Source organism: Boleophthalmus pectinirostris, unplaced genomic scaffold (genome assembly GCF_026225935.1).
Source record: "Boleophthalmus pectinirostris isolate CB_2022bp ecotype Guang Dong unplaced genomic scaffold, ASM2622593v1 HiC_scaffold_3, whole genome shotgun sequence".
NCBI classification, from domain to species: domain Eukaryota; kingdom Metazoa; phylum Chordata; class Actinopteri; order Gobiiformes; family Gobiidae; genus Boleophthalmus; species Boleophthalmus pectinirostris.
In genome coordinates this window covers 16354732-16379043 of record NW_026571299.1, presented here as the reverse complement: position 1 = coordinate 16379043, position 24312 = coordinate 16354732, and the positions used below count along the sequence as shown (strand labels likewise).

The 24312-nt window shown below is 37.3% G+C and overlaps 1 protein-coding gene across 1 annotated transcript in view; it reads left to right on the top strand.

Moving 5' to 3' along the window:
- Positions 1 to 24312, top strand: part of LOC110173763 (cadherin-22) — a 202901-nt gene that overhangs the window by 95683 nt on the left and 82906 nt on the right. Inside the window, exons 5-7 of the mRNA XM_020939773.2 lie at positions 111 to 292; positions 3352 to 3608; positions 12368 to 12504. Coding sequence (XP_020795432.2) covers positions 111 to 292; positions 3352 to 3608; positions 12368 to 12504 — 576 coding nt within the window. The remainder of the gene's footprint in view (positions 1 to 110; positions 293 to 3351; positions 3609 to 12367; positions 12505 to 24312) is intronic.

Below are 24312 nucleotides of genomic sequence, written 5' to 3'. Positions count from 1 at the left end.
CTTGTAGCTGTCCTCTATTTACAGGTTAAGGATTCAGTAGTGATTGTAATATTTTTTTTAAGGTTACATATAGTTCCTTTAACATGAACTCCTTGCCTGTTCTTTGACAGAGATGTACCAGTTCACGGTATCAGAGGGAGCAGCTGTGGGCACGCCAGTCGGACAAGTGATGGCTACAGACGCGGACATGGGCGAAAACACGGACATGACCTATCTGATTAAAGAGGGAGGAGATCTCTTCAAGGTCAGCACCAACGTCGAGACCCAGGAAGCAGTGGTCTCCATCAAGAAGGTAAGTCCTAAAACTTTTTTATTGTTTTGGTCGAAGTTTTCCTGACATAAAACCTCCAACATGAATTTTATCTCAGAGCTCATACTTTTCTGGCACCTGTCAAGATCATGCACATTTCACAATCAATCAATAAGTATTTCTGCGAGTTTGGACATTTATCTAACCCATAAAAAAGACCCACTGTTTTTGTAGATTTTCTTTGTACTGTATTGTGGACATTGATGTTTTTGTGATCAATAGTTCGTAGATTATGGAGTCCAGTATTTGGCAGGTGCTGTCAGGATCAGTCTTTAAGGGTTGCACTGGTTCAGCTCCCTGTCACACAATGCACTATTTCTACCGGGAGAGATGGCAACAAGATTAGCATATGCCACAAACAACAACATCCAAGATATTATCATTTCCAGCCATGTTTACCCGCAGATGAGATGTCCAAATTTGCATTGACTATTATTGAATGTTAATTAACTAGATGGTTTGGACACTGACAACTCGGGATGTAACAAAACAGAGATATCGTGATATTGTTTCATCAAAAGTTTCACAGTAATAGCGTTGGCCATCACAATATACAGAATTACAAGTTTCTTTGGTTATATTCATTGTTTTGGTGCAGCAAAAGAGTGTTAGTGTTATGATCTGTGGAATTGTATCGGACGTCTCATCTGCAGGCACTAAAATCGTCCAAAAACAAAGGGAACTACGTAGACCATGATCCTTCCTCCTGCTGTTTCAGTGCAGACTACATGAAGCATGTTATTAAGCACTTTAAAATCTTAATTCAGTACCAAAGGTTTTTTTTTTTTTTTTTTTCCAAAGGCATTTTAAAAGGAAAAAGTAACATATTCACAATTTTCTTAGCCTTCTCAACATATAATAAACATCGTATCGTGAGATGCATATTATGAAAACAGCTTTGGATTTGGATATCATTGCATCACTATTGGAGACTGACAACCAAACAGCTCTAGTGTTTAATTCCTTACAGTCTTTATCCAAGATCGTAGTTAGTAGTGACAAAGACTTCATCCATATCTTTACTTTGTTTTGCATTTAAATCATCTACCTTTGGGAAGGTTTAGGACGGGTACATAGCTGCCATATAGAGTTGTCAAAAGTATTGAAAATCTAATACTGATAGTATTGAAACTAAAAACTCATTTGAGCAGGTTTCTACACTTAAAATAATCACATTTACAGGACAGAAAAAAACATATAGACAAGTATATGTCTGTGGATCACTATGGAACCTATCTGGACAACTAAGAGACATACTAGTATATAAGGCTACATGTTAATATTAAATAAAGTACTATGCATTAATGCTGAAAATTACATTCAATTCGTTTAAAGAATTATGTTTTTATTATAATTTTTGTATCAGAATCTGTATTGAGTATTGAGTCTATTCCATGTATCGTATATATATTTTATATGTTTTGGTGTACTTTTATTTTATTTTATTTTATTTTTTTCCGTAGTATAATCTTGTGTGATTAGGCTAGTCCTGTCTGCTTCAGATTTAATTTCACAAAACAAATACAGCAACCTCAGTGAGTCAGATTTGAATTTCCTTTTTTTCTCTTCTTTCTTGTTTGTATTCATTTGACCTTCAAGGACTTTGTTTGAATGAAGATTGTATAAACAAAAGCTTTTTGTTCATTGTTCAAGTTTGCATATTGTGTTATATAAGTTTCTATAAGTTAATGATTTATGTATATTTGAGCAATGCTGCCTTGTCCTTTATTTTATTGAGTGCTCAGAAAATTTAAGTTTTCACCCTATCCCCTAAATTTGCTGCTTGCTGTGGTGAAATGTTACTTAGAACTTAAACTTTATTGATCCACAAGGGAAATTCTTTGGAAAACATTAGCTCATGCATCACAATATAATATAATAGCAAAGAGCAAAAATATAAATGGTAATAATACATTTCATACATAGCAAGACACTGGTTGGTGGTGGTAAGGCATACAGTGTATATGTATATTAAAATTAAGCTCTAATATATAAAAGCATACCATGTCTCCTTCAGAAAGTTCAGGAAGATCTGAATAGCTGGATTTTTTTTTTTTTTTTTTTTTTACACAATCTTTTTAAATTTTTTAATTATGCAACCTTCTTTGCAACTTGAGCACTTAACTAAATTGTTTAAATGGGACACTATGAATATAATGTTCTCAATTATATGATGTACATTTTCAATAAAAGTTAAAAGCCTGATAAAAGCTGACACATTTAACTCTTACTTAATTCAGCTCCATGTCTTTCATGGTAAATGGTCATATTTTTATATAGCACTTTTCCAACTTTGAGGGACTCAAAGTGCTTTACATCAAGGAAGCACTCAGCCATTCACACACACACACACACATTCATACTCAGACACTGGGGCTGAGGTAGGTTGTGTCTTGCCCAAGGACACAATGACAGCATTCATCTGTGGGAGCTGGAATCGTATCGCCAATCTGTTGGTCAGTGGATTAGAATGGTCAACCAGTGAAGTTGAGAACAGTATGATGAACTGTAAACTGTCATCTCTATGTTTTTAAATTTTTTTTATATATATATGTTGTTTACTCATCACAAACCAAAGTTGTGTTTTGTTTCATTCACACATGTTTTGACACACAAACTCGGCATATTTAGGCTGAATTTCTGTTTCTCTCAAACAGAAAACACTCTATTCCACCTTATGATCTCATGTGGTTATGCAAGATGTGCTCCACTGTGTTTTTAAACTCCATAAATCTTCGCCAGAATCATTTGGATAATTTCAGCCCTGGAACTGCCTATCTCTGTTGAACTAAAGATAAGAAGTAGCTGTTAACATGAAAACTACCCCTTCATGACATCACAAGGTGGGACAGAGCATTTTGAGCTTGGAGATGTAGACAGACTAAAAAGGGTTACTCAAAACATATGTGAATGAAACAAAACACAACTTGAGGTATGTTTTTGATGAGAAAACAACATTCTCTCATGGCTCTAATGAAGCTCACAAGAGTAAATTTTTTGCATTATATAAGACCTTTAATAAATCCTCTTTGACTTTTCAGCCTCTGGACTTCGAGACCAAGCGCACACACAATGTGGTGGTGGAGGCGGTGAACAAGCACGTGGACCCTCGCTTCGTAGACCTGGGCTCGTTCAGGGACCAGACCATCGTGAGAGTGAGCGTGACGGACATCGATGAGCCTCCTATGTTCCAGCCAGCAGAGGGCACTGTGCTGGAGGTGCAGGAGGACGCCAAAGTGGGGGCGCTGGTGGGCGTGGTCACCGCACGAGACCCGGACATCACGAACAAGCCTGTCAGGTAGGATCAGCTCATTTTTGGGGGGCTGTGAGTTTATCTGTATGAGCTCATAATTGTTAAGGACATTTAAACTACAAGTCAAAAGTTTGGACGGACCTTTTCATGTCTGTGTTTTCTTTCTTTCTTTTTTTTTTTTTTTCCATGATTATTATTTACATTGTAGTTTCTCACTGAAGACATCAAAACTGTGAATGAACACATAGAGTGTAGTAAACAAAGAATAAATCCCAATCACTTTAAACTTGTTTTAGATTCAAATAAATATAAGAGTTTGTTTTTTTTCTTTGCTTCATAACTACATGTCTTACTTTATATATTCGATGTCTTCTGTGTGCATATAAAATGTAGAAAGTAGTAAAAAAATATATATTAAAAATACTGAATGAGGAGGTGTGTCTAAATTTTTTACAGGCAGTGTAAGTTATAACTAAAACTAAAATATTTTCTTCATTTCTTGAGAATTATAGCAATATTCAGCAACCCGTAATGACATAGTAATACTTGTATGTTTTACTTGTTGTGTTCTTTGATTTAATTTATATTTTAAAGTTGTTTTTGTCAAAGATTCAATTGGACACTTTGTAAATTCTTATATGTTTGGTTTAAAAAAAAAATAATCTGTACACCCTTTATATAAAAAGCACAAATATACTAGATACTTCTATTTTATATGTTATGTATAAAGGGCAGTAAAATGTAAAAAAATAAAATAAAATTGACGGTTTGTACATGAATCACAACACTCTAGGAGTTTGTACATTTTTTTTTTGCACTGGTGAGGCCTCAAATGAAAAGAGCTTTTTTCTTTCAAACTATCTTCAGGTCAAAGTCAAATCAAAAAACCATAAAAACCGAAACTACACAGCCCACCTTTCCTCCCGGTCTGTTTGTGATAACCACATGTATATCCTGTGTTCATCTCGTGCACCGGCCCGAAAAGAGATGTGTCCTCAGAGAGACGGAGAGAGAGGAGGAGAGAGAGGAGGAGAAAGAGGGACAGAGAGAGAGAGAGAGAGAGAGAGAGAGAGAGTTTGGAGGGGAGAGTTAGAGTATGTTAATGAGAGAGTAGGGAGGCAGATTGTATTGAGAGAGAAAGAGAAGAGAAAAGAGAGATAGAGTATGTGAATGAGAGAGGGTGAAAGATAGAGAGAGGGTGAAAGATAGAGAGAGTGTGGAGGCAGGTTGTACTGAAGAAGAGAGAGAGACAGAGGGAGAGAGAGAAAGAGTAGCGTGTGAATGTGAAAGAGAGAGAGAGATTAATTGAATAAAAGAGAAGGGAGGCAGAATGTATTGAAATAGAGAGAGCGAGAGAGAAAGGAGAAGAGAGAGGAAAGAAGAAAGCGAAGAGAGGAGAAAAGAGAGAGAGTATGTGAATGAGAGGAGAAAAGCTAGGGAGAGAGAGGAGGTAGATTGTATTGAGAGAGAAAGAGGAGAGAAAATAGAGAGTGTGAATGAGAGAGAGTGAGTATGTGAATGAGAGAGGGTGAAAGATATCGGGAGAGAGAGAGGAGGCAAATTGTGTTGAAAGAGAGAGAGGAAAGAGAGAGCTAGAGAGTATATGAATGAGAGAGAGAGTGAGTATGTGAATGAGAGAGGGGGAAGAGTGAGTAGGGACACAGATTGTATTCAGAGAGAGAGAGAAAGAGGAGAGGAGAGAAGACAATGGAAAGAAGAAAGTAAAGATAGAAGAGAGTATGTGAATGAGAGAGAAAGGGATAGGGAGGCAGATTGCATTGAAAGAGAGATAGAGCGAGAGAAAGAAAAGAGAGGAGAAGAGAGAGGGAAGAAGAAAGCAAAGATAGAGGAGAGAGAGTGTGTGAATGAGAGAGGAAAAGATAGGGAGAAAGAGAGTATGAGAGGAAAAGATAGATAGAGAGAAAGAGAGAGAGAGTAGAGTAGATAAGGGCCTGTGTATGGTCCCCCTGCCTGAGCGTACTCCGACACACAGCCCCCGCCGCAAATGTCCCACATTAAACATGCATGAGGCTCACAGCTGCAGGTGTAATAAACTACAGTCTATGGCAGCACTGTCCCTCACTGTTAGAGCCGCCTGCAGCCCAGAGCACGGGACAGGGCCAGGTGTGTGTGTGCATGTGTGTGTGTGGTACAAATGGGAGCATAGGTTTAGGTGGAGGAGAGAAAACCCAACATATAATCTAAAACTGCTTAAAGACCACATATGATGCCATTTTTGATCTGTGTTGTAATGTTTCCTCGTCACAAACATACCTGGAGTTGTGTTGTGTTTTGTTTCAGTCATACATGTATAACACTCAGACCCTGCATATTTAGGCTGTGCTCTTCTCTCAAACAGAAAACACTCTCGTCCACCTTGTGCTCCACTGTCTTTTTAAACTCCGTACACTTTCACTAGAATCATTTGGATCATTTCATCTCTGGAACTGTCAATCACTGCTGAACTAAAGGTAAATGGTAGTTGTTAACTTGAAAATCAACCGATTTATGACATCACCAGGTGGAACAGAGCATTTTGAGCTTTGGAGATGTACAGATTATTGCCTTTTTTTACGGACTATAATGGCACTTTTTCATGGTTTGGATGGTTCTGTGATGTATACTCTGGTGCAACTTATATATTAAAATTTTACTACTCCTATTACTCCTGTACCACTGTCACTTCACTCTACTGCGCATGTCTCCTGCAGAAAGAGCCGCTGTCCTGTCTGTATCATGTCAGCCGATTGCACCATTACTTCTGTACCACTGAAAGTTTTAAATTTAAACAAACATAAAGACAACCGAAACCATCCTGTTGGGATTCAAAAAGGCCAGAATAATTGTAACTGAAACTGATGCTGAATCTGACAACAGCTACACAAAAGAGGAAGTGGTGCTCTGTTTACCTCCGGAAGTCGCGCAGTTGCTCAGAAGTGACACAGAGGATGAAGAATTCAATGGATTTAGTGATTTGGAGTGAGATGGAGAGTTTGGTAAATTTCTTATGTTGTTTATGCTTTAGTTATCTGAAGAACTGTTCATATGTGATGTTAACAGCCTGTTGTTCTCTGGTCTATTGTTATTACTATAACTTGTCTTTCAAGATGAAATGTTGGTTCCTAGTCTCTGATTTTATATACATTTATATTAATATCTACATAGAAACATAATAATAAAAGTGTGACTTATAGTCCGGTGCGACTTAGGCTATTTTTTTTCTTCTTCATTGTGATTTATCCTCCAGAGTGACTTATAGTCCAAAAATTACGGTACTAAAGAATTACTCAAACATGAAACAAAACTCCAGGTATGTTTTTGAGAAATTAACAAACACTCTACTCAAACATGTGTGACTGAAACAAAACACAACTCCAGGTATGTTTTTGATGACCTAACACTATTGTACTATGGCTTTAAAGTAACAAAAGTCAATTTTCTGTAATATAGAACCTTTAAGTATTTACTGTACTAACGACTAGTCTAAGGCCCCTCTATGTTTAAATATGTGGCCCTTGATGAGAAAAGTGTGGACACCCTTGAAATAAGAAGGAATATTGCAGATTACTTTACTTAATTACCAGTAATTTTGGTGTTTTCTGCCAATTCAAGTGTGATTTCAAACAGCCCCAAAAATCCCAGAATGAACAGTTATTGCTTTTGAAAGCGTAGAGAGGAAAATTAAGAGCAGCTTGAACATAACTAGCAGGCACGCTAACAGTTATAATTCACATGTCATGCTAACTTGATTTTAACTGCCCAAAACACTAACGGACCGTGATTACTGATTTCACCTTGAATTTTAGCAAAAGTCCTCTGCAATATTTAGCAACGATTATCATGAACTTTCCAACCCCTTTTCTAAGTGTTTGGCTACACTGCAAAAAGCGATATCGGGCTAAGTTAAAATGACTTCAATTAAGAATATTTGACTTTATTTGAGTTGATTCAACTTGACAATTAAAATTATTTACCAAGGGACTAAGTGTTTTTTTCTTAATTCAAGCAACATTCGATTTAGTTTCTTATTTTGAGTGCATAGAGTTGTTGTTTTTCTTATCTTAAAAGTCCCTTGTGTAACTTTTCTGGTAGTAGTCTGCTTGTTTCTATGGAGATGTCATTGCTGTCCCTCAAATGTTCCACAGTATCACATTAAACAGCTTACATTTATTCAATTACACGTGGTTTTATAGCTCAAAAATATCTAACAAGCACTCTGTCTGTGAGCGGGGTCGCCTCTCCGTAGATCAGACCTGTGACTTAGTCTGGTTTGGTCACCATGAAGATAGAAAGGTCCAGACAAAGCAACAACATCTCCATGGAGAAAAACATTTCATGGATTCTCCACCAGAAAATTTACTCAACGCAACTTTTAAGTGTAGTGAACGTGTTCTGTTGGTAGATAATTTTACTTGTTATGTCAAATTAACTCAAGTCATGATAAAAATGTCTTAATTCAAGTCATTTTAACTCGACTAGACTTTCGTTTTTGCAGTGCAGCGCGCATGGTCACCCCTTATACGAGCGACAACACAAAGCAGATGGAATCAAAAATAAAAAATGCCGTAAAAGTGATTTGTAGTATATGAAAGATTTGCCCAGCTAAAACCGATTTTTTGGCAGCCATCTTGACGCACTTGTCAAAAATATCCTCCTCTATACAGAGAGTGGGATTATTGTCACTTTTAGAGGACACTTTCACGACTGCACTGCAATGATGTGGATAGCTGTACCATCTGTGCATATACAAGCTAATATTTTGTCTAGCAGTCGTGTTTAAAATTGGAGATTAAATGGGGAAGGAACAGCGCTGGGTTTATCTGCGAAAAATTGTTAAGGGACTGAAAAATCCCAATTCACAATATAGTGTCCTGGAATAAAATGACACTTGCGAAAGCCCCAAATGTAACAATAAATAATGATTCAATGTTTGTATTGATGCGTGTGTCAATATGGAGTTTAAATGCAATCCAACACAATATATGGGGTCGGCCCATGTGGGACACTCACTGAATAGTGCAAATGCTGCTGTGCACAAGGAATTCTCTCTCTTTTTATCCAGAATACTGCTGAAAGATTGAAAAATACAAATAAAAATATCCTGAATTACTTAATGACCTGCATTTGTAGTAATAGTTAGTACTCAGTGTTGGTTTATACTGCAGGGTTCCCACAGTCATGGATATCCTGTTCAAAATCATGGAAACTGAAAATATATTTTTTTCTGGGCTTTGAAAAGTCATAGAATTTCATAAATTCAATGAAAATTTTGGAAAACTCATGAAATTTTGGTAGCTCTTTGACATAACTACAGCCTTCTGTTAATAATTAGGCTATTATGATTATCTCCGAACCTATGCGCCATTTGTTTAAAAGAGACGACAATAAATGCACTGACAGTATTTTGAATGTTAAAAAACTATATTACTAAAGACTTAACATTTAATTAAAAAAAAAAAAAAAAAAAAAAAAAAAGGTTTCAAAAGGAGCACTTCCTGGACCTCCAGAGGATAATACACAGTAGATCCAACTCAGTGGTGCTCTTTAGGGAAGGGAAGTCATTCATTCAAGTCATTTCATATTTAGCCCTAAAAGTATGCTCAATTCTACACATATAGGTGCCGTAAAGTCTTGGAAAATTCACTTTAGCTCATGAAAAAGTCATAGAAAAGTTTTTGAAATTTTGTCAGTGAAAAAGAGTGGGAACCCTAATACTGAGACTATGGTGGCACAAGCAATCCTTATGTAAGACATTTACAATATATACCTTCAAAATTGCCTCTTGTAAAAAAAAATAAATAAATAAATAAATAATAATAATATAATGATATAATGATAATAATATGATGATAATAATAATAATAATAATAATAATAAATAATAAAATAAACAAACAACAAACAAAAAAACACTGATACAGATTAGAAGCATAGTAAAGTATCATCATTTTTATTACATTTTTTCTGCTTAATTTTAGACTATAGTGGCAAAAAATTTGACTATGGGGGCCTACCTTAGTCTCTTCTATGGTAAACACTGGACTATTTAATTGCAAAAGCTGTAGTTTATAGTGAGCTAGGCTTTGGAGACGAGGATGGCAATTATTTTGGGAGAAAAACGTGATACTTCTGATCTCTGTTGCGATACAAAACAAAGAAACATATTTTTATCTATTTTTGCACAGATAGGCAACAGTAGACAACACAGAGCTTTGTGCCACAAAAAAACAAAAAAAAAAAAACACAATGGGCATCATCATAACATGTTTTATTACTATTATTACTTTTATTATTATTATTGTAGTGCAGGATTTTATTTAGTTTATGCATCATTCCAATGGGTACACACACTCCACACTCTCAGTTTGAACCATTTTAAACAGATCTAAGCCGTAGTCATATCTCTCTTTGATTAGTTTGTTGTTTAAAAGAGTTCTCAAGTTGGCTTCTGTCATAAACAACAAATATAAAAAGAGACAGTCTTTTGAACAGCTCCTAAAGATTCAAATCCTATAAAAGAGCCGAAAAGTCCCATCACTATGAACTAGTACTTTTATTTAAGTGGGTTATTGAAAAGCATAGATAACTCCACAAACCTGATATAATATAGAAAATGAATAACTCAACATACTATTTGATTATCTGAACGGTATCCTCTAACAGTACAAGAACTTCCTCTTCATTGAATAAAATCCGTAGGGAACCTATATCTCAATCTTTACAAATCAGAATCCAACTAGACGGTGCACTTGATAACAAAAATCTTTCCCTGGGCAACTGGGTCGACGATGGCTGGAACAAAAGCGTTGCAGATATAAGACAGTACTATAGTCTCTGTGGGATACGAGACTAGCTTTACTCTGCTTTAACAATGTAGCCTACCAAATACATGGAAAGACTTAAATCCAATGTCATCCTCCCCACTTTAGCACAGCCCCCCTGACAATACTGCACGTTTTATACACAACATGTCACTGTCTCTGGAGATCTGGGTTTACTATCAAAGACATATGATATTATAATACCCATGGGTCTTTATTAAAACATACCATGAGGCCGTGAATGAGACATCCATCGTATTCTAATATCCGGGCTTTGCTTCTGAGATGGAACAAAAGGAAGAACAAATCAAGCTTTCAGTATGTTTCTATGTTGTTTTGACAGCGACAACTAACCATAATAATAGGAGATGCATTAGTGAGTGCTGGAAGTGTAAATACATAATAGTAAGTGACACATTCAATAGCTATTAGTGTCATTTTCAAAGGATTTTGACATTAAGATATCACTATGAATAGGCTATGCAGATTACAGATTTCAATGTTAAAATCAGTAATTATGTTGTACTAGAGATGTTAACAGAATTCTTCAAAAAAGGAAAATAAATAAATAAACTGTCCAAAGTTGTCCTTTATTTTTTGAATAACATCCATCCATTTTATTTCATTTTATTTATTTTTTTGCTTTATTCAGAGCCAGGTTGTGCAGGCATCAGTCTAAGCAGGGATGCCCAGTATTTCCTTTCCACACACACTTCCTCCAGCTCTTCCAGAGGGATCCTGGGACGTTCCCAAGCCAGCCCGAGACACAGTCAGTGTGTCCTGGGTCTTCTCCGGGGCCTCCTGCTGGTGGGACATGCCCAGAACCAGATGCCCAGAACCTTAGCTACTCCTCTCTACATGGAGGAGCAGTGGCTCTACTCTGAGCTCCTCTTCTGTGAGCTGAGGGCGGCATGGTGGCTGAGTGGCTAGCATTGATGTCTCACAGCAAGAAGGTTCCGGGCCTTTCTGTGTCAATTAAATACAATCAATCAATTAACCTGCCCAGGGACGACAGGTGGAAATTAACACTGGTGCTACAACCTGGTACAATGCATCTCTCTTGATAAAGTTAATGTATATTGTGCACTGTCCCTGTCTCATAAAATAAATAAAATAAACTAAGCTTCTCAACCTATTCACCCTATCTCTAAGGGAACGCCAAATCACTCTATGGAGACCGCTCACCATTACCCAAAGCTCATGACCATAGATGAGAGTAGGAACGTAGATTGAACAGTAAATCGAGAGGTTTGTCTTTGGACTCAACTTTTTCACCACAACAGTCCAATACAGCGACCGCATCACTGCAGACGATCCACCTGTCAATCTCACGCTCCATCCTTCCCTCACTCGTGAACAAGATCCCTACTTGAACTCCTGCACTTGAGGCGGAGATTCTCCAACGATATGATATTCCAGTGACAAACAGATTTGAAAGTCTCCCACCTCCTCTTATTCTACTGATGTACTGGACTAGTCTGATGTATGACACTGCCCTGCTTTGTACTGTTGCTCTTTGTGCTGTATGTTCTGTATGTTGGTGACAGAACATAGGCTCCCACAGAAAATGTTCATGTGTGTTTGTAGTTCACAGAACCTCTCTGCCTCTCTGTCACTTTCATATGACATCCTGCTGAGCCCATATGTGGAAGCTTAGAGGGCTTTCTTAGTAAATATTCATTTTCATGTAAATTAAATGTAAATGAGTGTCATGGTGTAAATCATACATGAATCCGATGTCTTTAAAAGTTACATTTTCAAATAAACATGATTGACGCTTCGTGATCTACTGCTAATTTCATAACATGGATAATTGGAAGATGAAAAAAACTAAAACAAAACAATAATTGTAAACTAAATTGAAATTGAGTCTTGGGGCTATATAACCTTTTTTAATGAACCAATAGATGTTTTCACGGTGACATTACTACATCATTAATTAGTATTGTGTTTGTGACCTACACTCTCGCCCTTCTCTCCACAGGTTTTCCATTGATCGGACCACAGACCAGGAGATGATCTTTCACATAGATCCGGACACAGGTGCCCTCACGCTGGGCAAGATCCTGGACCGGGAGACCGCCGGCTGGCATAACATCACAGTCAAAGCGGTGGAAGCAGGTACTGGCTTAAAGATAGTTTTCAGTGTGTTTGTGCAAGAGGGAAGTGGGCACAGTTGTACGGAATAGCAAACCCAAGTGAGTAGAAGTATTTTTTCTTCAAAGTAAACGGTGGTAAAGTGGACAGTTGTTGTTGCCTCAGCGAAAAAGGTCATGGGTCAATGTTTAAAGCTACTGGTGAACTTTTGTCTATTTTTGGTGGAATCATAAAACTTTTACAGTGGGTTTGCTTATGACTGAAGCTAAAAATGGTGAGAACTGTACTGCAGGCAATCACTGGTCCTGATGTTGCTGTAGATTATTTCACAAATTGTAATATTTTAGAAAAAAAAAAAAAAAAAAGTTCTGCACTGTTTTTATTTCAGGCCAACAAACACAAACAAACAAAACTAAAGGTTTTAAAGGTAGTCATCCAGACAATGTTTTGAAATGGTTTGTGATGGTCCAGTTGGTTAGTTATTCCTCTCTGACCTTATGCATTCTGAGCATCTTAATTATGCTTATGCTTAATTAAAAAGTTTGTAAGGATTTGTCAGTAGAGCTAACAACAACCAGCATGCTGATGTGCTCTTCCTAATTATTGGACAGTACAGCTATTTATAATTGATGCAGACAGTACACAGTTATTTTGACACTAGAAGCTGCTTTTGCAATATGGCTGTACTGGGGCAAGAAGTTTTTGCTCAAATACATGAAATTTGGTACGGGACCATTAACGAAGCTTTAAACTTTTCTTGGTGGAGGGTCCGTCAAATGCTTTTTTTTTCCATGGGGATGTTATTGCTTTGTCTGGAATGTTCCACAATATGGCATTAAACCTGATTTTCATGGAGACCAAACCAGAACAAGTTACAGGTCACATCTATGAAAAGGCAACCTCGCTCACAGTCAGAATGCCGGTATTTTTTGAGCTATAAAACCACCTATAATTTAATAAATGTAAAGTAGAGCTGTTTAATGTCATACTGTGGAACATTCAAGGACATATCCATAGAAACAAGCAGGTGACGGACCCCCAACCAAAAGGTACAAAGTGCACCTTTAAGACCAATGAGCTACTCTTGAAGAATCCCTAAATGTTTCAAATCGACTGTCTGATTTTGGAGTAAAACTGAGCTGGAGTAAGTTTGTCTAGATGCCCTGCCAGTTATCTCTCCAACATGTGCGACTCCCACCAGGATCCACGAGGGGTAACAGGCACTCTCACACGTTCTGATCATTAGCGGGAGAAGATTTTGACACTTTCACAGCCACCAGCGTCGCAGTTTTTAAGAGAGACGCGCCAAGAAACAGGGGGAAAAAGACTTCATACAAACAAGTGAATAGTCTGAGGATAAGAGTGGAGCCTATAATAGATGATGACAAAACAACGCAATGGTGAAGTGGTGGAAATTGCGTTATGGCACTGCAAGAAAAACAAAACAAATCTGAGGTTTAGCAAATCATAACATTTTAAGTGTAAGAAAATCCAACATCTGAAATTTAGAAAAAAGCTTTTGGCAAATGTTTTCATATCAGTGGAAATTATACATCTACAGCGCCTGGGATCAAGAAGGCACACTTAACGTATTCACAAAGAGGGGTGAAGTGTCTTGCCCAAGGACACCATAATAGTGAGAAATGCCAGTGCATTTTAAGTGCAAGAAAATCCAACATCTGAATTTTTTTTTAAAACTTTTGCAAATAACTGTTTTCATATCTGTGGAAATTATCTACAGCACCTGGATTCAAAAAGGTGCACTTAATGTATTCACAAAGTGTCTTGCCCAAGGGCTTTTTTTGATTAATTCCTTGAACAACAATTTTCAATCTGAATGTACTGCTATGAGGAGCTACAGTTTATACCACCTTATCGTACGTGGGCAGCATTTGACCACCTAGTGCTTCCACTCAATTTCATTTCTCTTCAGTGACTAGGTCCAAAATCGGAATACACTTGACAGTTTGCAAGAACCCTGGAAGTAGAAGACCACGAACCGGCCAATCAGTGAAGAGCTGTGAAGCCGGCAATTACTTGGACACCACCGAGCATTCCGGCGCATTACGTACGTTTCGACCAAATGGCAGCGATTGGTTAAATAAATAAAGTTCCCACCTACCCTCGAGCGAACAAATCCTAATGCTGCGAGGTCAGACAGTTTCCACGACTGGTAAATCAGGCTAATAGATGAATGAATCAGGTTAATAGACTATAGTTTAACCTACCATTTCTGTTCAAAGGAGGATTGTCTTTTTTGTTGATTTAAACTCTTTGATTGAATCATAATCTCAATAAGCCTAGATGTGTGTGTGTGTGTTTGTTTGTTTGTCAGTCCCTCAGTGTAATTTCACTTGGCTTTGATTATTAAAGGGAAAAAAAATATTATTGCCATTGTCAGTGCACAAAATTTACAGTCTATGAACTTGCTTCGGTGTTGTGGTTGTATAACAATATTAAAAATAAGCTTTGATAGGTGCACCGCGTAACTTTTCAGGTAGCGGTTCTGCCATCTGTTTGTCTCCATAAAGATGTTATTTCTCCACAGTACAGCATCAAAACAGTGGTTGGTGCCACCAGAGCAAGTTGTTATTGTTCAGATCTGTATAGAGCATGCTCATACACAGTGAAGATGCATGTTTTCAAAGTATTTTTGACCAACAGAAACACTTGTAATGGAGAAAAAAAAAAAAAAACCTTACAATCCGTAATGTATTACCGTATATCAGAGGTGGGGACTTGCAAGTCATGACTTGGACTCGAGTCAGACTTGAGTCACTGTTTTTGGGACTTGAAACTTGACTTGATAAAATAGACAAAGACTTGGGACTCGACTTGGATTTGAGGCCTGTGACTTGAGAAGACTTGATGCTTAGACTAGTTGACAAATTCACTGTTATTAAGCACTCTTAAAGCTTAACTCTTTCTCTTCTGACCGTAATAATTTGCACTCTTGTCAAGACATTTTAAAAGGAAAAATACGCATTTCTATGACTCTTAGATAAATACTCATATATAAATATACCATGATTTTTTAAGTACAAGTTAGTTTAAAAATAATATAAATTGCAAAAATCTAAGCTATATTTGGTAGTTTGGTTTAAAGACTTTAAATGACTTGAAGCTCAAAGCAGATTACTTGGACTTGACTTGGACTTATGGGCCATTGACTTGAGACTCGACTTGGACTTGCCTGTATTTGACTTGGGACATGACTCGGACTTAAGGTCAAAGACTTGAGACTTACTTGAGACTTGCAAAAGAACTACTTGGTTCCACCTCTATCGTATATTTCAAGCAAGCAATAACATCTCCATGGAGACAAGCAGGTGGTGGACCCTCCTCCAAAAAGTTACATAGTTCACCTTTTAAACTATGATAAAAATAAAAAAAGAAAGTTAAAAATAGACTTTGACTGAATATATAGATAAGATATTGCTGCTTTCCTGCAACAAACATGGCGTACCCATTCATAATGCCTTTCCCCAAATCGAACTTTTTCAGGTGCATATAATATTAATATATCTTTTAGCCATCCATCTTTTTGCTAATAACCCATCCAGGACATATATGGTCATTTCACCATCTCTTCCATTTTCCGTACCTCATGCGTAGATATTACATAAATCATTTGTGACTGGTCTTGAAACTGACACATGAGTGAAACTAGTGGAGACAGATTTTGCATTATCCAACGTTTTTGTCCCTTTTTGCCACTGCACAGAAAATGAACAATGTAATAACTTGCTGAACCCACAGAGTTATTACAATACTATTAGAAGTAAATGGGAGAAAGAGGAGAGAAGCTTAGTATAGCATCTTTCTTCTTCTCTATGTTTTTTGTAGTTTTGTTCGCGTGAAATCATTTCGGGGATTGCAAGTTTGAACGATGGCGTATTTGCGTATAGCGACTGAAAATAGCAAAACAATAAAGATTCAAAACAGTCTCATTTTGGCACTTATAGCCTTGTTGGTCGGTGATTGCTTCGAGAACTCAACGCGATATTAAGTACAAATTGACTTCCTTTTTAAAGCTGAAATTCCCATAGCAGTTTCGCTGGCTTTTGTACGCAGGCTCCTTTGTGCTTATGTCATAGGCGTATTTTCATGTTAATTGCGCATTTCCAGCCGCCCTACCCCTCTCTCGTATCTGACTTAAACACCCGCCTGCTGTTGCCAGATAAGACCTTGTAAAGTGTAACATCCGTGCTGGCTAAATGAGCGGTCATCAAAACTTCCATCCTGAATTGTTTGTTTGGTGAATGAGAAGTAATATTGGAATTAAATGGCGTATTTTACAAAGGTGGGTGGCAAACCCGTGAAAAGACAGAGCTTATTTTGTCGCATTGTTTGCGCTCATCAAGGAAAGGGAGGTCACAGCAGCTGAGGACGCTGTTAAACTGGAAGCTAAGTGGCGCGATCTTTAATTATTCCCCCAGTCCATTACTGACCTTTGAACCATTGTAATACTGTTGGGCGAGTGACAGCAGCTTTCTGAAGCCTTCCCCGGAGATTAACCTCAGCTACAAGAACGCGAGGGAAAAATGAGAGAGTGTCAAATGACCGATCGCATTAGAGAAGATTAAGTACAATGTGGTGTTATGATATACACAAGAACAGGACATAATATACAGACACTTTTAAAGTGCTATGTTACTTTTCTGGTGAAGAATCTGTCACCTCCTTGTCTTCATGGGGATTTTTTTTTTTCTGGAATGTTCAACAGTAACGAGACGACAGTAGCTCAGTTCGGTAGCGTTTGTCTTCTGATCTGAAAGTTGGCGGTTTGAATCCCGCTCTTGACCTAAATATTATTGGTTGAGCGTTTAGAACCAACAGGATAGGAGTGTGATTCCACTCCTCCAGATGAATGCTGTCATTGTGTCCTTGGGCAAGACACTTAACAAACCTCGCTCCTAGTGTCATGGTTCCTTGATGTAAAGACCTTAAGCATTAAAATTATATATCTCCATGAAGACAAGCAAGTGGCACAACCAGACCAAGTTACAGGTCAGATCTGCGGAGATTTAACACAATGCAGTTTTACTTTTCTCTACTTGTTCTGGTGTTGTGACACTTTGCACACCAGCAGGACATATTTGTTTTAAAGGTGCATTTCTGGTCATCTTTTTGTCTCTATGGACAAGTTGTTCGCTTCGAATGTTCTAGATTTAGGTATTAATATTAAAACTCATATTGTCCATGCAGACAAGCAGTTGACTTCAAGTTACAGGTCAGCTCTGTGGTTAGGAGAGATGACAAAAGTGCATGTTAAAACTATTTATAAGCAGTAAAATGGCTCTAAGATATTTATATTTAATGTAGAATGATGTGGAAAAAGGCAACCAGGATAAATCATTACATATCCATGGAGACAAGCAGATAGCAGTTTTGCAAGTCTATTTTTTACTTAATAATTTTATGGCAGATTTAATATTAAAATTAAGAGAACGTGATGGGAACATTGATAACATTGTTTGTTTGTTGTTTTTTTTTTACATTTGACTTCTGTGTAACTATATAAAACTTATAAAATATATAATTATCCATCAAAAATATCAATTATCCATCCTCTGATCCGTATGTGAAAAGTGAGGTACCCGGTGTATGATAGTGCATTCAAATATTTGGTGTATAGTGTTATGTTCCCCATGTTTCCAAGCACCACCAATATCCAAGGACACAACACAACAGTATACAGAGATGTTATGTTAAATGTCTTGGGTCTGACCTTTTGTTTCTTGTATTTCAGGAAAAAGCCCTTTAAAGCATGCAGTGTCTCTGTCATGATGTAACTGTAGAGTAATCTGCAATTTCAGAACAAAATATACAAGAATTCCTCAAGTCATTGTCAGGTACAGGTAGAAAAGAAAGAAGCTTACGGATCTGGCATCTACTGGTCGTGTATGTTTTATCAGAAGCATATGTCTGTCTTTATTTCAGTCATAAAAGATGAAAATGATTTGTAGATTGAGAGCCCTTTCTTTCTCTCAGTGAACTGTTCTAATCTTGAAAAGTGTATTGCTTTGTCAGCAAGTTTGTGATCTATACCATATATATGGTGAAGAACTAATCAAGAAATAAGAAAATAAGGAATCAAGTAGATGGAGCGAAGAGTTTGAAACTTGTTCATCATTCATGATTCAACATAAGGTAAAGGCTATACATAGAGGACACACACAAGTATTTCTTATTCTCAGTATATGGACGTCATATACTGGAGCTACAGAGGCTGCACTAGCACTGGTTAATGACTGGCTGCAGGTGCTGGGGTTTAGTAGTGAGAATTCAGATCCTTTTAGGTCTAAACCAACTGGATTTCAGCATTGAAAACGCAAATGAGAGATTCATGTGACACCCTTTCTGCTTTCTGATTGGATGATATTAAGAACAAAACACTAGATTTGATTTGAACATAATTGCCTTGTATCTGGGGATGTGGTTTATGGTCATGTTTATAGAATTTAAAATCAAAATGTTACAGTTTCTTTAACTGTCTCTGTCTCTCTTTCTCTCTGTCTCTCTCTCAATGGATTTTCTATGTTCAAATTCTATTCCATGTTATACCAATTACCAGTCTGTCTCGTGACGATATCCAAGTCTCACGGTACGATATCGTCACGGTATGAATCTCATGGTACGATATTTATTGCAATATTTTGTGGAGGCTAACAAAACTGTGAATATGCTACTTTTTCCTCTTAAAATGCCTCGAGAAGACACTAAGAACTAAGACTTAAAAGTGCTTAGAACTGTTATTTCTTCATGTAGTCTACATTGAAATGGAGCAAAGGATCATGATCTATGTAGTTCCCTGTCTTTTTTTAACTATTGCTGCACCAAAACTCTAAATTTAAGCGATGAGACTTCTAATTCAATATGTTGTGATGGTCCACGATATTATTGTGAGAATTCTGATTATACGATATCACAATATTTCGGTTATTATTACATCCCTACTAGTGACATAGCGTAAATTGTCTGTATGTGTACAATACTTGTCCTTGAGAGCTCATACACCCTCCCCTATCATCCAAAATATAAACTCAACATTTAACTGCGCTGTCATCCACCTAAATCAGACGGACATATTGTTTTAAAGCACTGATAGAAAGTATGATATGACAATGCCACTCTGCTTTCTTACCCAGACAGCTTGGAATAAAAAAACGTATTTCACTCGGAGGGCAAAAAAATACTGAAGTATAGCTGAAAAATCTCAGAAGCAACAAATATTTGTAACTTCTTCTTGGGCAAATAAAATGTAAAATGCTCACTGTTTGATTTCAGCGTCTCATAATTCCCCCAAAACTTCAATGAATTACGCACTTGTTGCAACATCGCGTGGGGAGATAACTGTTCATTTTCAATCAAAATTCGTTGCAAAAAAACATCTCTTACAAAAGCATCTACAGCATTCAGAGTACACAATACTTAGCTGGCGTTAACCCTGGAGGCAAAATTATATGAAATTGCGCGACAATGTCAAACACAAAGAATGTCATTGTGGTGAAATTATTGCTTAAAAAGAGAAAAAAAATCCTAACAACTTTGTGCTTTGTTCAGAGGTAAGCGCAAGGTACGTATTCGGTAGCCATCAACAAGTAGTGCGGAGACATAATAATGGCTAATCATAGAGCAGAGGTCGTGACCCGCCTGATCCGTGCTGTTCGCCTGTCTTGTTATATAATCACTGGCAGACTCTAACTGTCATGGCCGACGCGGTGGAAGAGGTGGCCCTGAATTCTCAAACAGTTGTTTTTGCCCGGCGACATAATGAATTTGTCAGAGCCAGTTCACGCACAGGGAAACATAGATCACCTTGTAAGACCAGACTCATTCACTTTAAGACTAAATCACAAGGAAAGCGAACACTTTGAGGACTGCCCCTGTTTAGTTCAGGGCATTTGGTGCCCCGTAAAATAAGAGTTAGCTTTATTTTCTACCGTCTTTGTTGTTGTTGTTGTTGTTGTCAGGGGTTGCCAGTGTCACGTGATAAGGCAGATTTTTTTTTGCCAAATTCCGCACATTACAATGACTGGCATGGGCAAGCTACGTAAACACTTAAAGGTGCACTGTGTAACTTTTTTGTTGGGTGTACCTCACCTGCTTCTTTCTATGGATATGTCATTGCTCTGCTTGGAATGTTCCACAGTATGACATTAAACAGTTTTACTTTACATTTACTAAATTACAGATTTTGTAACTCAAAAATACCTACAAAAACATGCATTCTGACTGGTGGAGGGTCCGTCAAATGCTTTTTAGCATGGAGACGTTACTGCTTTGTCTGGAATGTTTCACATTATTAAACCATTCTATCTTCATGGAGACCAAACCAGATCAACACAATGCGACAATGCCCAAAGTGACCCCACTCAACAGCTCCCCCTTGAAATTAATTTTTTTTTTAAATGAATGGGAGGCTGAGATGCAAATTTTGGTGTAGGTTCACGAAATTCAGAACAGTGATAGAACTCAATGAGACAAGCAAAAAAGCCAATCATTTTGCAGTCCTATGACGAACAGGAAGTCGGCCATATTGGACCAAAAATTCACCGCCGTTTTGACTTGTGTGTGTGCAAAAAGATTCAAGTCCCTGGTTCACAGTATTTATCTGGAGATTTTGCATATTCTTTGCCTGTAGCACGCCGGCGAAAAACACCTTCATTTCCTGTTTTTTCGGTGACCTGTCACAGGCATTGGCCTAGAAAGCTCAAATTCAAATCACAATTGTGTGATTCAGACCTGAATGTATTGAAATATGAAATCTAATAAAAGTGAACTCTATAGCGCTCCCTAGCATAGACATGAAACGTCAACATTATCTGACTTGTACCAAATTCAGGGATTAAATTCTATGCATGATTGTGAGCAAAAAAGTATATTACGGATATAGGGCATTTTTCATGGTTGGCCAGCAGAGGTGCAATGACTCCTCGGAAACATTTAAAGGTGCATTATGTAATTTTTGTAATGGATGAGCTATTGTTCTGGGCGACTGTTGGGAAGAGAGAGTGGGACGGTGGGGCAGTCGCGAGTCCCCGGAGGTCACGTGGGAGGGATGTGCACACCGGGGCGAGGGCCATCATCACTGTGAGCGGCTTTAATTTTATTTTAGGTGATGTCTTAGCGAATATTCAGCAGTTGGAGTAAAATTCGAATGGGACCTCAGCCAAGCAATTTTAGACAATGTTACGTTTTTGAACAATTTGTTGTTGGCAGACACTGAGACAAATCCATGGTTTTCAGAATGAGGAAAAATTAGGACTGTTGCCATAGTGATTAACAATTTAAAACAAAACAATGTATCTGAAGCTGAAACCCATGAATACAGGCAGACAAACACTCATTCTTATATCCAAACTAAACATAAATTTGGATAGCTGGAGGCGAGTTTACATAGAAATTATAATTATTTTCATGTTCTTTTGGAGATTCTAAAGGTGACGTTTGTAGCGTAAGATATTTTTGTCTGTACAGCAGTAGATTTTAACTAGTTTACATGAATAGTTGGAACGTTATAAAATGCAGAAACCAATGATTTGGAATATATTGTAGGAATACCAATAAGGACCACTAATTAGACCAAAATACGCATGTTTGTTAGTGCAGAACATGGATATATGGTGTAGTATCCTCCATAACCTCAGAATAATTGTAATATCCAATGCCTCGTTAAATTAAGCCAAACCAAGTGAGACTTTCCGAAAGCTATAATTATACACAACAGTTGCAGAAAAAATAAATAAACACAAATACAAGCGTAGCATATGTACTCTTCAGGGAGAGTTTCTTGAAGGGCAGTGGTGTTTCATATCAACACAATTTAATAATGTCTACAATGCATAGCATATACAGTAAATACAACTAGATTAACATTTAAAAAGTGCACTTTTTACTTCTCCGGTGGGGGGGTTTGCAGCCATTGAGATGTTAATGCTTTGCCTGGAATGTTCTAGAGTATGGTATTAAGCGTATCTAATATGTATCTATTACTTACAAATAGCTGCCTGGTGGCATCATCATACATTTATATGGAGACACCATTCTGTGGAACATGGCTAAATTGTCTGTGTAATCCCCCCAGTCGTCCAGGGAGCATCCATAGAAAAAGAAAATAAATAAATTCTGTCAAGTGGACAAAAGTTTTAGATTGAAGACGCACTGCTGCTCATCCAAGAGACTTCAGCTCTGGTCAGATTGTCAGTGGATCCGAACTGAAGGTGAAAGATCTTCACTCTAAAACTTTTGTCCAGTTGACAGAATTTTTCTTTTGCTTTCCTTGGCTAAGATATAATATACTCTTATCAATGGAGACATGTCAGAAAGGGTACATAATGCACCTTTAAAGTTGAGCGAAATCGGAACACATTTATACTCTTTATATGTTTTGAGTTACAGCATTACTTGAGAATGGTGTAGATTATTTGAAGAAATTTTCACCCTTTGCTTTTCACTTTTTGCATTTTTTGACCCTGACAAAGCACATCTATGAATGAAAAACATTTCAAGAGAGTTTATCATGAAGCTTATTGAGAGAAGGCCAAGTGTTTGCGGTGCTGTTGGCAAAGCAAAGCAAAGGGCAGCTACAAGGATTTGAGAGTAAAATATATTTTAAAAAAATATTTAAAAAATTAAAAAATAAATAAAAAGTATATAGTCATATATTTGACATTTTCCCTACTTATCTAGGAAGTACTAAGCCTAAAGAGAAAACTGTAATGAGGAGGTATGTCCAAAATTTTGACAGGTACTGTACAAGATATACACATATTTCTAATATTTACTACTTTGTTGAAGACATGCTGAAGTCCACGTCCCAGATGATTCTTGTTTACTCTTTAGCTTGCATTACCTTGTCATAACATTGAGCAGAAATAATGCAAATCCCAGTGGGGAGACCTGTAGACAGATGTATTGCCAATAAGGTGAATAGAAGCCACTGAATATGGAAATGACAGCAGTAGCAGTGGGTTTGGGGGATTATTATTACAGTGACACAAACACATTTCTATTTGTTTGGGAGGAGTCCTTTAGAATCCTGCCACTTTAACAGCACAGTGAGGCCCAGACTGTAACAGATTCATATTGGGGTCTCTTTTATATTACACTTATGCAACGGCGAGAAAAATGAGTGTAATACTTTGTCCTCGGTGTGGCTATGTGCTTCTACAGAAATACTGGGGCTGTTCATTGCGTTTTCAATTCAGCAAGTCATATTTTTCAACCAAAATGTTTCCTTCAGCAAAATATATGAGCTGTTTGGTTACAAGCCGAGATGGGGAGAATAAATAAAGTCCAAACACAAGCTGGAGTGGAGTTATTTTGAAAAACTAATATTACTCATGTCGATAAGTATAGTCGAAAATGTACTGTAATGTAAGTAATGATGAAAAAGTATCTGTGAGTAATTGTGGATAAATTTGAGCAGTGTTAATTAAATTGGATTTCATAGTGTGATTGGCGAACATCCAGGCTTGGCGTCATGGTTCCACTTCTGACTCTGAAATTCTAGGTTAACTTTCTTACGAGAATATTGTATTTTTGGACCTGATTACATCTTGATGACAAATTATAATTTGATTCTTGTTCAAGCTCTTATCGTTTTTTCTATGTATTTAAGCAAAATCTGTCTTTTCCCAGTTCAGATATTGTCGAGGCCAAAGTAAATCTGCTGCGTACTGTCTGCATCTAATTAGAAAAGAGCTTTATTGCCTGTTAATCAGGATGTACGCGTTAGCATGTTAGTTGTTGTTAGCTTTAACTTGATGGCAAAACTCCCCACTGGTCTCTGAGATTTCTGAATTGTGCTTATAAACACGTCATCAC